Below are 17,396 nucleotides of genomic sequence, written 5' to 3'. Positions count from 1 at the left end.
CCTGCTCTGTACAAACCTCGGTTTCTGCAGGTTCAGAACCAAGCTGTTTACTTTTTAGACCACAACCAACTTCTGCGGACTCTCGTAATCTGTGCGGTAGCAACAAAATAAGACGTGGGAGAAAGGCCTAAGTGGTTAAAGGTAACTGGAAGAGCATCAGACTAGCCGAAGCTCGAAGTGGCCTGTGCATTCCTGCACAGGGCTGGGGCTGACCCAGGCGACGGCGACGATGTCCCAGTGCAGGGTGTCCAGCTGGGGACCGGCTCCCACCGCCAGGATTCACCCTCGAGATGTCTGCCCTTCCGTAGTGCCCGTGTCCTGGGAGACAGCCTGTCCTTGGAGCGGGAGAGCGCGAGGCCGAGAGGGTCCCATCTTGCCTCCCACGCCGCTTCTGGCCTACCGGGCTGGTCTCCCGTGGGGTAAAACCAGAAACCGCAGGCATCCCTCAACTTAAAAGCACAGAACAACCCGTGGGCAAGACATGCGAAGAGCTCCCTACCACCGCTGAATTCACGAAAAGAGCTTTCACGGCCCGAGGGTGAAGGGCTTCAGGGATCGGTACGGGTGCGGGGCCGCGGCAGTTCCACCGCCCTTCCCCTGATAGCATATTTCCATACATTCTGTATGGTGTGTCTAAATATTTTGATGGTTTTAATATTTTGTACCAGCTGTGGAAACTGGTTTGCTGCTAGGTGACTGTAAAAGTGAGATTTGGTAAATAATTATTAGAAATCTTACACTCACACTATGATTGAAACAATAGACAAAAGTATAGCCAAGCAATTAACTAGCAGAGGTAGGTACTCCTAAGTTTTGCAGTTCTTTGCTCTTATGACTAGATGTTCCTGTACGCTAGATGAGAACAATGCTGAAACTGACCACATGTGACCGAAACTGCATTAAGCTTCAAGATCAAAGAACGAGGACAAGAATAAAGACTTCAAGGACAGCCAACAAGAACTTCAAATGGGTCGGTGGTCACGAAAGCAGCCCTTCGACTCAAATGGATCCTTCATTGCGCATGATCAGATGTAGGCAGTACTATGATAATCAGTTGCAATCATTTTTATGTATATGTATACTAATCTGATTAATATGCAATTAGTTATTCCATATAACCTGTTTGTGCTAAAGCTGTGGCATGCATGCTAGGTGGAACTAACCCCGTGCACCCAGCGCTGCAATGAAGAACGCCTGCTTTCTAAAACTCCGAAACGAGTTTTAAGAGTTTCTTCGACCGGCTTTTCGGTATCACCCCTTCCCGCGCCGAGGGCCGCCTCCGGCCGCCCTCAGCCGCCTCCCCTCAGCCGCCTCCCCTCAGCCGCCTCCCCTCAGCCGCCTCCCCTCAGCCGCCTCCCCTCAGCCGCCTCCCCTCAGCCGCCTCCCCTCAGCCGCCTCCCCTCAGCCGCCTCCCCTCAGCCGCCTCCCCTCAGCCGCCCCTCACGACGTCCCCCTCCCGCGCTGCCCTCGCCGCCTTCCCCTCAGCCGGCCCCGCCGGGCGCCCTGCCCTCAGGCCCCCCCCCCCCCAGCCCCGCCAGCCGGGCCACGCCGCGGGGAAGCCTCTAGAACTCGTCGCCCCGGGGAGCCGCCGGCCACGGCCAGCGGGACGCGAGGCTCCCGCCCCGTCCCGCCGCGTCCCGCCCTGCCCCCGCCGCTTCATTCACTAACCGGTTCTCGCCGGCTGCCTCCGCCTCTCGGCTCCCTCCCGCCGGCGCCACGCCCCCCCCCTCCACCACCGCCCCCTCTCCGCCAACCCCCGTCCACCGGCGGCCTCGCTCCCGCCCCCCGACGCGCTGGCGGCGCCCCTAATTGGCCGGGCGCGGCGCCCGTCCGCGAGCGAGGGGCGGGCCCCGGGGCTCTTGTGAGGGAGGTGGCGCCGAGTGTCCCTCCTGCCGCAGCCGCGTCCGCTCCGCTCCGCGCCCGCCGCCGCAGCTGTATGGTCCATCCCCGCTCCGCCGCCGAACCCCCTCCGGCAGCTCCGCGGCCCCCAGCGCCTCCGCGTCCTCCCGGTCCTGCTCCTCCTGCCCCCGGCGGTGGCGCCCGCACCCCGGCTGTATGATCAGGCTACAGTCTTCAATGAGTAACCATATTCCTGTGAGTGCCGCCCCGCGAACCCCCGCGCCTCGCCTTCCCCCGCTCCGTCTCCTCCATGTTGTCTCTTTGTTCTGCCGCCGCGGCCCGGCCCGGGCACGAAGCCGCTTTGTGCGCCCGGTTGCGGCCGCCTCCCCCCCCCCCCCCCCCCCCCGCCTCCGCCTCCGCCGCCGGTGTCTGTCCGGGGCCGCCGGGCCTGCGGCGGCCCCGGGCCGTGTCAGGGCGGCGGCCGGGAGCCCCCTGCCGGGGGGAGGCCGGGCCCGGGCCCGGGCGGCGGCTGCGGGGGACAAGATGGCTCCGCGTCGGGAGCCCTGATGGAAGCGTGATGCGAACCCGTGACCGCCGCCCCGCCGTTGGGGCGACGGCCCGGCCCGGCCCGGCCCGCGGGGCGGTGTCGCGGCCGGGGAGAGGCGGGCAGGCCGGGAGCCCGGCGGCTGGCGCGGCGCTGGGGGCGGCCGGAGCCCGCGGCTTGCCGGGCAAGACGGGGCTTGCCCCCGGGTGCCCGCCAGCCGGCGGGGAGGGCGGCCGCGCCGGGCCGGGGCCGGGGACCCCCGCTCCCCGCCCGCCGCCCCACGCGTGAAGGCGGCTTCTTTGTCTGCGGCGTCGTCGGGCGGGGAGGAGGGACCGGCTGCGAGCCGAGGACGTGAATCCCTTCCGAAACGAGCCGTGGGGTAGCCCGGGCTGGCGTGTGCGGCCGGCCGGGCTGAGGGCGGCTCGGCGGCGGGAGGGTCAGCGTGGAGCGGGTGTTGCTGCAGCGGCACAGCCTGCCGCCGACCCTCGGAATTGCTGGATTTGGAGCGAACCTGCCTTTAAGACCTTGCCATCCGGCTTCTCCAGGAAGGCATTTCCTTCTGGAGGTGGATCGCGGTTCAGCACCAGAAGTTTTCGCTTTCCTCATATACTCGGGGCGGGGGGGGGGGGGAGCGGTTGTTGGGTTTTTTTTTTTTAACTCCCCATGTAATCTCGGTGTCTGCGCTGCCTAACATCTGTGGCCGCAGAGCGCTGTGTATTTAAGCGCAAACAAACGCAAGGCTTGCCGGTGGTGGTACGCCCTCCAAAAGTAGGGAAGCAAGAAAGACAAAGCGTTACCCAAATCAAGTAATCGATGGTAATAGAAGCAGGATTAGCGGCGGTTACGCACAGGTCTTGGTTGCCGTCTGGTAGCCAGCTACACACGTTGCAAATATTATGAGCTGACAAACGCACAGGCTCCGCAGCACGAGGGGCCCGTAATTCTGGCGTTTATTATTGCTGCTGGAGACAACTTTCCAATATGTCTACCTGCGTCTGCGGAGTCTTTCCAAAGCGGTGACTCAGAAGTGTGAACCCTGCCTCTCATAAAACTGTCACATCAAAAAAACTGAAGATGACGCTTAAATGTCAGCTCTTACTATTCCATTGAATAGGGTCTCGAAATTGTCTTACAGGAACAGAATCATTTCAGGGGGAAAATGTGGAAGAAGCAATATAGAAATTGCACAGGCATGGGAGGAAATGTGTGAGTGAGAAAGAAAAATGAGTGACAGATATAGCAGGAGCCAAGGGAGAAGGATGTCATTGTCTTACCAAAACTAAACGTGTCAGTAAGGCAGTAAATAAATAGAATTTAGCCTTATCTAATAATGCTTAGCTTGTGAAACCTTCCTGTTCTGACAGAATACACGCCACGTAAGAATGCTGCATCTATCACAGTGTGTAGGCTGACTGTAAGTGATCACTTCTTCTCTTAAAGATTAACCAGAACGCCCAGATCAGGCTGTTACTCAATTCTAAACTAGTAGCAGATTGTCACCTTGTTTAAAAAATTAAAACTCACTCTTATCAGGTCAACACCAGAGGTACTTGCGGGTTAAATGCAGTCCATAACTCCTTACAGCTTGCTTCACAGACGCAACTTCTTGTTTGGTGCTCATACCTTTGTTAGACTCAATAAAATAAAGCAATAACTGTCTTTGCGTGCATATGCTAAATTTCTCATGTTATTGCTTAAAACGTAATGGAATAGTTTTTGCGTAGGGTGACAGGTTTCACGTAGCTTGCTACTGAAGTGACGGGATTAAGTCATTTTGAGACTCCTTGCTTTCAGAAACTCAGGTGGATGGAATGGTTTCTGTGACGTCTCATTTTCCCCAATATCTGTTAAGGCTTCTTTGCGTGCTTTTTTTCATGGTCCAAGCAGAAGAACAAGGAACATAGTCACATGGCCTCAGTTTCATCATCTCTGGAAGTTGCATTGACTTTTTGTACAGGAAGTTTTGAGATAACTTTTTCTTCCCCCTAAACTGCATACGTGAGCCACAAGAAACATCCTTCCTTCACAGAGCATGTCGTAACAAATTTATGATAAACCTTTGGAATCTCCCATCTGTGATACATGAGTGTGTTTTCTTAGGCCATGGGTCACTTTCTGTGGTCCAAAATGGGCAGTGTTATCACTGTGGATATTGTAATGCAGACGTTCATGTGCCCAGTAGATAGGATGTGCGTCTTGTCAACAATAGCTAATGAAGGTGTGCCTCTGCCTTGCATAATGGCTCCGCAGTTTGTACCCCTTACCCTCCCACTCCTCCTTGTCTGCCTTAGCAGTTGCTACTTAGGCCTTGAGTAGTAAGAGAAAGTTAGGGGTATTTGTCCCTCTGTCCTTCAGGAACTTTTTGTCGGGTAGCAAGTTAGAACAATGAACTTACTTGCAGGTGTTCTCAAGTTGTAATGAAATGTAGTTTATTTTAGTTTTCTAGTTTTGATGCTGTGCTTTCAGTAGGTGAGTGTATGGCACGTCTTGACTTCGGAGAATGTGATGCCACATGGTCGGTTCTGGGTGTAAATGTTTCTGGTCTAGGAGCAGGTGGATTAAGCAACTGTGAGCCATCTTGCACATCTTCTGAAGGTAGAGTGAAGTGTCATGTAACTGTAAACAAGTGCTTTTGTTTGCATGCTTCTCAAGATGCTACCAAGTTGTGAACAAGAATGGCAACAGCATGGGATAACCTTACACCTCTCTGCTTTCCGCATGTCGGTAACGATCTAATAGGTTACTTTCATAAGCAGTTTTTGCCAGACATGAGTGATTGTTTCAGACCCAGAACTAACACATGTGTGAATCTGCTTGTCAATGAAAACAGACACTTTAGCTTCCTGTCCCAAAGAAGGGCATGAATTAAAGCTTTTCTTTTCAAGATGGCTTCCTCTCACTTGAATAAACTATTCTCTAGCTTCTCCTAGCATAAATGATAGTAGATGGTACAATCATAACTAACAGGACTTCATCCCATATTGGACAGGTTACCGTCTCTTAATAGGTGGTCCTGGCATATTAACCTTAGTTTTGTTTTCCAAGTTTACTTTGATGGATCTAACAGTCTAAATGTTGTTTGGCTTTGTTACTGATAGAAACTGCTGCTTCTGTTTCCAAAACCCTTCAGTGTTAATTTTCCTCAAGGAAAACTCACATGTAAATTGAAAAGAATATGCTGGAGTGCCCAACTTGATGGTACGAACAATGAGTTTGTGTCATTCTGTTAAAGAAACTTCTGCGTACAGTACTATGCATCTGAGTTTCACTTAAGCAGCCTTACGCTTTTATATGCTATCTTGACTTTTTTTGATAGCTTACCTACCAAGTAGTTAACTGTCTGAGACAATATAGTAATTTTAAAGCTGTATTTCAAAGCCTCTTGAAAGTTGCTCATGTCACTTGAGTTCCCCCTAAGCCCGAGGTGGTCTTAATTACTACAACACTTTTTATAACCAATTTCTTATCTTTCAGGTCTTTTTGCTGAAGATGGGTGAAGCCTTGTACTTTGGCTTAATGCCGTAACACAAACAGTATGCCAGTGTACTTGTCTTTAATTTTCATTTGACTCCTGGAACAGAACTAAACTAGGCTGGCAAAGCTGTCTTAGGATAGTACAGTGTGATGCTGCCTCAAGGAGTTGGTCTGGCTGTGGAGCTTTCTGGCTAGCCATGGTGAGAAGCGATGGCACTCACATCAAAGGAAAATGTGAGCTTTGCTCCTTTATAATGTGGCAGCCGCAGCTGCAAAGGCAAACAGTGAGACTCAAATACATGCTTGGTTAGGTCCTTAGCTGTATGAATTAGTAGGGTGCTGATGTGTCTAATTGCTAACTGTTAAGTCAGTATTAACAAAATGAATTCATTTGTAGGGGTTAATTACACGTAGAACTTAAACTTAACGTTGCGTAAGGTACTTGCTTCCTTTGTATAAGAATTTGAACTGTGCACCCAGTTGCTAGATGTGATTAACAATCTGCATTAAAAAGGTAGGATTTATTACTTAACTAATGCTTTGCTGCCTACCCTCCTCCTTCCCCCCATGATGAGTTTGTCTCGTGTCGCATTGAGTACTCCTAGTTGTATACTAAGGGCAGCCTGCCTCCCAGGCTGGATGAATCCTGATTACTTCTTACTTTCTACCTGCCCCAGTATGGGGTTATGTTAACTGTTTCCAATAACTCTACATTCTTTTCTCCCCCAAAATCTCCATCTTGCAGATTGAAAGGTCTTGTCTTTACCCTAGTGACCCCCTTCTATCTCCTCGAGCTCACTTGCATGATAGGACAAGGGGTAATGGCTTTAAACTGAAAGAGGGTAGGTTTAGATGAGATGTAAGGAAGAAGTTCTTCACCGTGAGGGTGGTGAGGCACTGGCACAGGTTGCCCAGAGAGGTTGTGGCTGCCCCATCCCTGGCAGTGTTCAAGGCCAGGTTGGATGGGGCTTTGAGCAACCTGGTCTAGTGGAAAGTGTCCCTGCCCATGGCAGGGGGGGTGGAACTAGATGGTCCCTGAAGGTCCCTTCCAACCCAAACCATTCTGTGATTTTTCTATTTCTGTTTCTGACAGCCTCCACTTCCTCATGCTCTGCCAGGGAAAATGACTGGCTATGATTCCTCTTAACAGTCTTAAGAAGAGATAAACATGAGATCTGCCAGTGCATGCGAAAAGCGGCACAAGACCTTGTGCAGCTGTATCTGCTTAAAGCTGTCCTGCCCCTTTTTGCTGTTCTGCTTCTTAAGCTAATTGAAAGTGACTTTAAATAAGCTATCTTCGGTTCTTTTTTTCAGTTGCTATTTCAGGTGTTCCCTAGGTCTGGTCCTAGGAGTCCTTTTAACACACACCTACCTTCTTCTGCAAGGGCATGGCTGGTGTGTCAGATGACGATTCTTGGAGTTCTTCCGAGTCGGAATTCTCCTGGTTCCTGTTACTCTGTTGGCCTTTGACTTCAGAGGATCCTTCTTGCTCCTTTTTCATGCCTGTTATATTTAGAGTTCTCACCGTTCCTCAAGTTATCACAAATAAGAACTGAAAGAGTTTGTTGTTTTTTTTTTCTTGCAAGTAACTGGCAAACTTAATCCTACAGTCCTTACAGAAATGGTGGTGGTAGTATCTCTGGAGTGGCAGTGAAGTGCATGTGAAATTGTCCTATGAGTTTCTTTCTGCTGACTTCTTTCCTGTATTCGTTAGCAGTTGGGGTTTGGTGGTTTTGGGCTTGGGGTTTTTTGGGGGGGGGGAGTTTGCACGCCATGCCTGTGATTAAAACTTCTTACCAGGAAGCTGTCTGGAAACATGAAAAGGATGCCTGGAGGTGTTTAGTCTGCTTTTTCTAAAGGCCTTTTGCAACATTGTGTGATGCAGCTCTACCCATCTGTTACAGTCCAATCTCGTAATGATTTTTATCTTCTCTGTTACTAATAAATACTCTGTTACTGAACTTCCTCTTCTCTGGACTTAAGAATGGAGCCAAGCCATGTCTACAACATAAAACGTTGCAATTTTTGCAATTGTAGTCCACTTTAAGAACTCCTGTACTGCTAAGATACTTACATGACCTTTAAAGGTCCCTTCCAACCCAAACTAGTCTATGATTCTTTACCTCTTAGAAAACTCAACAATTATTAGACTATTGATCTGTTGTGACTTCTGCTTAATACTAATCATTGTTAGATAGACTCACTGTAGTCTTATGGTATGTGGTTTAGTGCCTGCAGTGGAGTCTTGGTCTGACTCCAAGTCCTAGATGGCAGTTAGCGACCGTGACTTATTTGCATGTAGCTTTTGGTAAAGAGTATTAAGACGTTGGCTATTATCAGGACTTATTGTACAGTTGTCTTTAGGACCTGATCTTTTGAATCTACTCTCTCGTGGTTGGGAAGCTTTTCAGCACAGGCTGCTTCTTTCATGGCCTTCTGAATGGCAAGGTTTGAGTGTACAGCACTGAAATACTGTCTCTTCTCCTTATTTTCTCATGTGCACTTGCCCTGATTATATACATGAATGGATGCATAGAGCTGGTTTGTAGTTTAAAAAAAAAATCTGAACATTGCTACAATGAAGTTACAGCTTCTGTTCACTAGAAACTAGATTTATGAAGGCAAAGAACTGATATTACTGTGTCCCAGCCAGAAAAAAAAAAAAAAAAAAAAAAACCAAAAAAAACCCAACCAAACAAAAAAAACCCAAACACCCCCCCCCCCCCAACCAAAAAAATGACCACATTTTTAAGTCAGTCAGTCTGTGATAGCAGTTCTGTAACACTGCATGCTCAGCTAGTCAATTTCCAAAGTGTCTTGGGCAATGTTTTGTTTGGGCTTAGAAATACATGGATTCCTTCCAATGTTTGGAGCTGACTGGCCAACATAAGTAATTTTTTTCTGCTAAATAGTTGTAGGATAAATGATGTTTCTTTCTAGTACCTAAGTATATTTAGGGGACGTTTGGTTCAGCTTATACTTATCTTTTGGGAAACAAAACTTCTCTCTTCTTCCCTGTTGTTCCCTAGGCAGGTATTGTCACCAGCACTGGTTCTGTGGCTGGGCACAAAACTAGCTCCTCTGCTATAAGGTTCCACAGTCCATAAAAGCATATATTCTTGGTTCATTTGCACAGCAGCATCCGCACATGAATACATGACTCAGAGCAGTTCATCAGCTATCTACTTCCTGGTTGTGCATCTTGCAGTAATTTTATAAGTAAATTTAACCATAGCAAAATAGCACACCACTGGGCAGGAATAACCAGTTCAATAAACTTGCCTGTGTATGTTTTTAGCTAGACCATTACCACTGTCCTCGTATATTAATAAAATCATGGTGTAAAAAGCCAGTTAAAGGCAGATGAAGGTTGCCATGTGTCTTCATGTGAAATAAGTTCCTTAGAAATCTGTGTGCCTTGAAAGTCTCAAAAGATGTTCAAAAGCTCGCATTGTTTTGTTAGGCCACAAAGACTTTGCATTTGCTTTCAAGGCCTCCTATTTGAGACAGGTAGATTTAGATGCCTTTTCTTTTTTTTTTCTTTTTTTTCCCTACTGGCTGTTCTGTATGTGAATTAATGATGCTTATGTGGAAAGTAAGTCTTTAGCCTCTAAGACAAGTGATTCTGCATCTATGTAGAGACTGGTAGTTTTGTTTAAACACTAGAAATTGTCTGATGCTCAGCTTGAATATTCAAGGAGTCTCATCCTTCATGGGACTACTTAAGGTCAGTGTAACTTTAGTAGGTGTTGTGATGTCTCTCAATTCAGAACAGAAAACAGAGTTGTATTGGTATCCTGGAAAAGCTATGCTTTATATAAATACTGGATTTCTTAAAACTCCATCTCTTCTTGCTATGTTTAGCACATTTGAATTGGTATTTTAATACGTTTCATGTTTTGGTGTTGAAACAATGCCATATGGAAACTTTGTATTAAGTAAATGTATTTATTTTGAAGTAGTCCTCACTGAGAAAGGTAACAGGATTCTTACACAAACCTAACTCCTGGATTAAAAAATAAACTTTGTGAAACTGCTTAGTTGCTCTGGTTTTATTTTTTCAGTTTTATAATGTTTGGTGTCTTCAAAATAACCTTGTTTCACCTGTGCTCATGATGCTTTTCTCTTTCTTTTTTTTTTTTTTTTTTTTTTTCCCCCTTCTCTTTACAGCAGTTCTGTGGTGTTCTTGGTCACACATTTATGGAGTTTCTGAAGGGCAGTGGAGACTACTGCCAGGCACAGCACGACCTCTATGCAGACAAGTGAACTGTAGAAATTCATTACTACTCCACCAAGAAGCCCCCCTAAGAGTGGTTGACCAGGATAAGAAGTATTGAATTGAAATTGGCAGAGCATTTAACAACAGAATTCAGACCTGGATGGGGTAGACCTCAGTGCACTGCCTTTCTTTTGCCTCAGTATTACTGGATTGAAGAATTGCTGCTTCTTGTTAGGAGGTTCATTTCATTTCCCATTGCTCCCAACTTCATACTTCCAAGCACTGAGAATTTCACGTGGAGTATAGTGAAGTAGACTTCAGTTTCTCTACATCACTTCTGTATTAGAATTTTTTTTGAATCCTTTCATAATCTTGTTGCATGTTTAACTAAATCAATATGGCCCGAATGAACCGCCCAGCTCCTGTGGAAATCACCTACAAGAACATGAGATTCCTAATCACACACAATCCAACCAATGCAACCTTAAACAAATTTATAGAGGTAAGGCCAGGACAGAATTCTTACTGATGTATTTTTTTTTAATGCCTGAACAGCATACTATATTAACAATTTCCTTCTTTACTAGTTGATAACAGCTGTGGAAGCCATATGAAGTGGTACTGAAACTGTTCGTATATTGACTTTTTTCAAATACTGATGCCATGCTTCAAAGATGTACTGACAAGTCTATTCAGATATACTTCGGCCTTCACAAAAACGTACTTCTGAAAGTGAAGCGAAGAAATAATTATACTGCCTAGTACACTGTACATTAAGTACATTGTTTAGGTCTGAAAACAGGCATTATCTGACAGAGTTATGTGTAAAACAATACAAAGGTCTGCTAGTGGTAGGAACTCACATTGCAACAACATAAGATTGCGATATGCTTTCACTGCCTATCTGCCTTCTGTATTAGCAGATCATGGTTCTAGTGTAGCTTAAGGGAATCCTCTGAGTGTCATAGTGTCTACTTGAGTGAAATTTGTGGCAGTAGGCTTGCTCTGCATCCAGAGCTGCTGAAGCTACTTTAAGTGGTTTGGTACATGCTGAAATTGTTTACTGACTAAAGCCAGGTGGCTTTGCATGTATTGCATATATAGTGTCTGAATTTATCATCTAAACCTTGCATCTAGCATGTTGGAGCTATAAAGTGCACAGTTAAAAGCGTATGCATGCATGTATGTTAACAGTAGGTTCCTCCAAAGTTACCTCCTGGCAAGGTCTGAGTTTGTAATGCAGTCTCTCATTAGCAAGATTTTAGGTGTATTATACTTCTCTTTTGCATTCAGTGTGGGATAATTTACAAGAAACATAGTGAGATAACATTTGCTTGCCTTTATACTCTCACAACTACATAAAGTATGCTTAGGCTATGCTTCAGTTGTTACTGTGACAGTTACAGTGTGAATGATGGGTTGTTGCAGGGAGAATGAGGAGTGATTGCTTTTTTTTTTTTAATGGAGGGTAATAGCAAAATGGAAAGTTAAATTTTGTTATTCTTTAGTTATAACTGAGGAACTGGAATAATTTATTGTCCTGTCCTCATAATTCTTGACAGTAAGAAGTCTTACAAACCTGTTGTTTTAAGCAGGGGGAGAGAAGGGGAAGATCTAAACCTCACTCAGAATGCTTTTAGTGAAGTATGTAGCTTTGCAAACCAGGAAATTTCCTGTTCCTTTAGAAGGAATGATCTTTTGGAGGTGGGCTACTTATTTCATCAATATTTATCTGGATCTGATTTTAAAAGAAAAGCCTGATCCAACACAACAAAACTTAGTCTTCATTTATGTTTACAGAAGAGCTAAAGGTATCTGGCATTAGCACAGAGGTTTTCAGTTATTGCAGCTTTCTGTGTTCTTCACAGGGTGGCAAGCATTTGCGTGAGTTTACTGAAAATTTTGGAATGAGTTAATAAGCTAACCTATTGAGAAAATTAAATGGTAAGTGAAGTCAGTTTACTCTTTAAGCGGGTTTTTTTTCATTCCCTAGGAACTTAAGAAATACGGCGTTACCACAGTGGTAAGAGTGTGTGAAGCTACTTATGACACTGCTCCGGTGGAAAAAGAAGGCATTCAGGTTTTGGTAAGTAGTGTAGAAGCAGAGTTTAAAACCAACCCATGCCCCCACCCCCCAAAAAATTTGCTTTCACACCACCTTATTAACTCTACAAGCGTATTCCAGCAACCGATGGAGGCAAAAACTGTAGAGACATCCTCTCTTCTCAGGAAAAAAATCTGGTTTTGAGCAAAATCATTTGCTCAATGAAAACGGATTGAAAGGAATATATTCCTAATATTGCTATAGTTGCACTGTTAGAAAACCATGAGTTTGAGTGGTTCCCTTACCGGTCAGCTCCTTTGTCCGTTGTGTCCTCTCCTTTTTTGTGTATGCACACAGCAAGCAAGCATAAAGAGTTCTATCTTTATCTATGTTGTGCTATATTCTAGGATTGGCCCTTTGATGACGGTGCTCCACCATCTAACCAGATTGTTGATGATTGGCTAAATCTCCTTAAAGTTAAATTTCGTGAAGAACCTGGTTGTTGTATTGCTGTACACTGTGTTGCTGGCCTTGGAAGGTGGGTAAAGTTTTAAAGATCTGTTGAATTGCCATCCCTGGTGAGACTTGTTAAGATCTAGTACAAAAGTTTATTCGAGGCCAAATGGAAAATAGTCACATATCCAGTATTGGAATGACCTCACACTTAAAAGTAGTTCAGATGGCAGGAAGCTGTTGTATGTATATATTAGATTTAAAGGCCTTTTAGTCAACAGGTGATGCTATTACCACAGCTCTCACACAAAAACTACTGAATGAAGTAAACAAATATATTCTTGTACCAAGCATGTTGATGAGTGTCCCATTGATATTTTTCGTCTTGCTATGTCTTCTTTTTTTCTGATGGATTTGGTTTTTAGTGACTCATCTGTAAGTTTCTTCTTCACCCCCATTTCAGCAGTATTGCCAGTAACCATTGGTAACCATTAGTCACAAACAAGTCGGGTGTTCTGGCACATAAAGACCAACTTCCATCCACCACGTATTTGGGGGATGAAAAGTGTTCTCCAAAGTCCCAAAGCTCTGTTTCTGTCACATTTCTAACACTGAGCCTCAAAATTTTTACAGGTAATGCTAAATATTCTCTTCTTAGCTCTGTTCCCTCTGTCTGCTGCCACTATCTTAAATACAATTCCAACAGTTGTGAGAAGATAATGGTTTTGCTGCTATTGTGCTAGACTACCTGGGAACTAGATCTGTTCAAAAAGCAGTTGCCATATTCTAGCCATGGGTTTCAGCATGTCCAATATAAAACAGAGGTTTCTGGTCTCGCTGTCCATAAGCCTGGCTTATCCACTGTTTGCATTATGGCTTCACACATAACAAAAGTTGACTGTAATGGTGAATGCTACCAAAAGAAGTCCTCTTCAGCTGCTTACAATGATATCTGTTGGTTTTTCCTCAAAACTGAGCAATTAACAGGTTGAAAAGAAGATCCTAGATCTTTATCATGTAAGGTTTTTTTAAAATCCCTGAACATAAAAAAACCACTTAAGCTTGCTACTAGATGCACAAGTCTGTTGCTAGTGAGTGGCATGAGGGTTTGTCTTGATTTTTTTTTTCTTGAGCCATAAATTGCTGATGTATTTGAGTTTGATTAGTGTCAAGTTTTCCTAATGGAAAACTGTATTCTGTCAGATGAAGAATTCTGTGGCAAGCAAGGAAATCCTCAGGGGTGTGCAGCAGCCTGTGGATTGCATCTGTTCCTAAAACTTGTGATGCTAGTTCTGGGACTTGTCAGTTCTTATTGAATCTGAACCCTCTTCTGATTTCTGCTTTGGGGTCCTGACTGCTTCTAAAGATGCTTGTTTATGGGAATAGAAACACATGTGACTCTTCCCAAGAATCAATTGGCTTTGAAACAAATGGGTAAAGATTACTTGCGTTTTATTCCTGCTGTCCTCTCCCATACCTAAAGTCAGATGAACAAAGCTAAGGTTGACCAGAATTAATGTAAACCCCTTTCTTAATGAGGACAGGTAGCTCAAACAGATGATATAATGGCTCAGTTAATGTAGAAATGCCTTCTGCCTGTCTTTTTTTACTTCCCCAGGGAAGAAACATCAGATACACAGAAGGATGGAAAAGAAAACTGGGGAAAGTAAACTTTTTTCTAAGTATGCATTGGCAAATGCTAAACTGAAAAAAAAAAAAAAAAAATTTTTTTTTTTTTTTTACCAGAGCTCCAGTCTTAGTTGCTCTTGCACTGATAGAATGTGGAATGAAGTATGAAGATGCAGTGCAGTTCATAAGACAGTAAGTATGAAGCTAACGTCTACCAGTTTCCAAGATTTATCACGTCGATTTGTCCTTGGACGCTAAAGGAAATTCTGAATGCTGTTCTTGTCTTGGTTTTGGGGGTTTGGGTTTGGTTTTTTTTTTTTTTGGTAAAATACTTGGTACCTGTGAACTTTTTAACACATGTACTGCATACAGTCAGTGTTGTAGGACTTGGCTTGTGGGATGGGTGGTTTTTTCTGTTCATGTGGCAACCAGAATCAGCAGGTAATTATTTGACCAAGTTGGAAAAAAAAACCCAAACCAAACAAACAAACAAAAAAACCCACCAACAAAACCAAAACAAACAAACAAGACCCAAACACTTCCTCCTAGTCCTTTCTGGTAGTTAGTCTACTGAAGAAAACCATTTCCTTGGATTTTTTTATAAATATATGTGAGTTGGATGAGAACAATTTTAATCTCAATGCCTTAATTTTGCAGGTTTCAACTATATTTAAAAAAAGCAGCAGCTGATATAAACAGTACCAAAATACTTCCTGCATAATTGTACAAGCTGAATTTAATTCTTTAATAGCTTGACATCTTGGCAGTCTAGTGTACACAGAGTGAGGAACAGGAAGCCTGGTACATATTCCAAACACTCAACAAAAATGTACCCTTCTTTCACACATTTCTAGTTTGAGAAAACCAAGAAAGCTCAATTTCTGTTCAACTTCTTATTATGGAGCGTTACAATGTTTATGTACTTTCTTAATATTGCAGTATTCTTCATAATTATTTTCAGAGACTGAATAACTTCAGCTTTCTTAAGAAGACCATCTCACATCTGCACTATAGCTTCCTTTTAAGACCTTAATGTAAGATCTTTGGCTTGTGTACATCAGAGGCTAAAACACTGTCGAAAATGCTGTGTACCCCTTTGAGCATGTGGTCTAATGAGGTATTTGTGAAAGGAAGCTGCCACCCTCTTTCCTGGCACTTAACTTTTAATTATCCTTATTTTGGTTACAGTCTTGACTTAATGGTGGTTTTTTTCAGTGACCTAAAAATATTTTTCTCTGGTTGGTGATATTATTTCACTGGGCAGTAGATCAGTGTTCTGTTCAAAATATTTTTTTTTCCTCCATCTAGGAAGCGGCGTGGAGCTTTTAACAGCAAGCAACTTCTGTACTTGGAGAAATACCGCCCCAAGATGCGTTTGCGCTTTAAAGACTCCAATGGTCACCGAAATAACTGTTGTATTCAGTAAAGCTCAACAGCCTTTAGTACTCCTTTGGGAATAAAGGATGGAAACTACAATTAAGCAGACTGCATGCCAAAGACATCAGTCTGATATTTTTTTAGTAGTAAAGGAAGCTTCCTTAGGAGTATTTAATAGGCTAAAGGCTTAGTAGAAATGCAACTTCTATGTTTAGCTAAATATCCATCTGTTTGGAGACCAGTAAATGTTTTTGCTGTACCCTGTTTCTGAGCTGTCTCCTTGTTCATTAATTACCAGTACAAATATCCTTTAATCATGCCATTGAGTCTTACCCACCTAGTTTCAACTACTAAAAATTGGGGTACTAAAATAAATCAATCTGTAGAGAGATTAGGTGCCAAAATACCCAGCATATCAGCTACATGTTTTTTCCTTATAAATGAGCATAGCTCTGATGATGAGAACTACCAGCTTATCTGGACCTTACTATCTTTTTTTCTACACTCATTTCAATATTGAAGAATATGGCCTCTAAGGTAGTCTTGCCTGCTCACTGTATGTTTTGTCTCCCACGATCGCACTAGAATTATCAGGATTTGCACAGTCTGTCTTTTTAATACTATGAATTACAGCAACTTTTTACCCCAGCGTCTGTACTTTTCTGTTACCTGAACCTCTCCATTTTACAAATCATTACTCTCTGGTTACTCATGTAGAAAATCTTTTAAATTGTACAGAAGCACACAAGTCTTTAATGTCTCCAGACAAAAAGCCTTACAGTAAAATTAACGTTGGCACTTCACGTGCAACTTAACAGAGGGCCTGAAAAGGTTGGGAGGGGCTATTTAATATTTCTAGTAAAATGTTGCCTTTGTCTTGTGCAGGAAGTATAGAATATGCCCTTTACTTTAGTAAATATTTTTTTAAAACGTAGAAATGCTTTGTTATCGTAGCTAAAAATTCTTAATCAGAAAATTTCTGAAAAATCTTGTAGTTTCTTTTACTGTACCTATTGAAAGTTGTTTACCAACTATTGCTTTGTTGAGAGTGTGATTTTATTTTTTTTCTTTTGTTTTTCCTCCTTGAGTTTCTGCTATGACTTGGGCAGACCTCTGTAATATTTTGTATGCCTTTCAAGCTGCGTAACTTAATATTTGGATACTTGATAATTTGTTTTATTATGTAATTGATAAAATGGTGATGTGTATTAATGTTAGTTCAACCATATATTTATACTGTCTTGGGAATGTGTGGTTATAGTTCTGTGGGAGAAATAATTTTGCCAGTGTTCACCAGCTTGTAAAATCTAGTGCGAGAGCTTAAACATCTAAATAAATACTGAAATGCACTTACGAAGTTTGCTGAAACGCTCATGACTTTCACTTATTTTTGTGTACTTTGTCAGCCATCTTGAGGTGCCTACATTCAGAATCTATCCAGGCATCCATTTTCTTTTTTTAAATCTGGGCCTGAATGTCCCCTTTGCTGTAATGTTTGCTGTTTGTTTTACTCATAAATAAATGTGGACAAAAATTAATAGTAGAAAGTACGGTATTTCTTTCTGTAGCTTACTTGTGACTTCCCTTCCCCAGTACTAGAATAGGTTACTTGCTTAGTCTTCTTGAAACTGTCTTTGCAGTAAATGCAGAAGAGTATGCGCATCTGTAAAGCTTGGAGAACCCTTGAATCAGTAGCATTAAATTTAATTACAAAATAGTATGATGCAATGCTTTGTTGTCAAGACTGAAGCTATGTCCGAACAGAAGATATCCCCAAAATTGTGAGCTAAGGCCTGTGTTTGAGTTTCCAGCATGGT

The 17,396-nt window shown here is 43.6% G+C and overlaps 1 protein-coding gene across 2 annotated transcripts; it reads left to right on the top strand.

Annotated features, from left to right (window-relative positions):
• The first annotated feature begins 1,845 nt into the window (after nucleotides 1–1,845).
• PTP4A1 (protein tyrosine phosphatase 4A1) lies at nucleotides 1,846–17,117 on the top strand. 2 transcript variants are annotated; one of them, XM_030043955.1, is made up of 6 exons: nucleotides 1,846–2,094; nucleotides 10,028–10,578; nucleotides 12,070–12,162; nucleotides 12,528–12,658; nucleotides 14,320–14,394; nucleotides 15,511–17,117. In XM_030043955.1, the coding sequence occupies exons 2-6, from the start codon at nucleotides 10,474–10,476 to the stop codon at nucleotides 15,626–15,628; spliced, it is 522 nt and encodes a 173-aa protein (XP_029899815.1). In that variant the 5' UTR covers nucleotides 1,846–2,094; nucleotides 10,028–10,473; the 3' UTR covers nucleotides 15,629–17,117. The 2 variants fall into 2 exon arrangements, with proteins under 2 accessions (XP_029899815.1, XP_029899825.1); XM_030043965.1 differs by having other exon boundaries at nucleotides 1,853–2,094; nucleotides 10,031–10,578.
• Nucleotides 17,118–17,396: the final 279 nt, after the last annotated feature.

Source organism: Aquila chrysaetos, chromosome 2 (assembly GCF_900496995.4).
Source record: "Aquila chrysaetos chrysaetos chromosome 2, bAquChr1.4, whole genome shotgun sequence".
NCBI classification, from domain to species: Eukaryota; Metazoa; Chordata; class Aves; order Accipitriformes; family Accipitridae; genus Aquila; species Aquila chrysaetos.
Note: the sequence above shows the minus strand (reverse complement) of the source record. Positions and strands in the feature narration are given on the sequence as shown.

Coding starts and splice junctions, on each gene's coding strand:
- PTP4A1 (XM_030043955.1), top strand. CDS start 10,474: ATGGCCCGAATGAACCGCCCAGCTCCTGTGGAAATCACCTACAAGAAC. Junction 10,579..12,069: donor CCTTAAACAAATTTATAGAG/GTAAGGCCAGGA, acceptor TTCATTCCCTAG/GAACTTAAGAAATACGGCGT. Junction 12,163..12,527: donor AAGAAGGCATTCAGGTTTTG/GTAAGTAGTGTA, acceptor GCTATATTCTAG/GATTGGCCCTTTGATGACGG.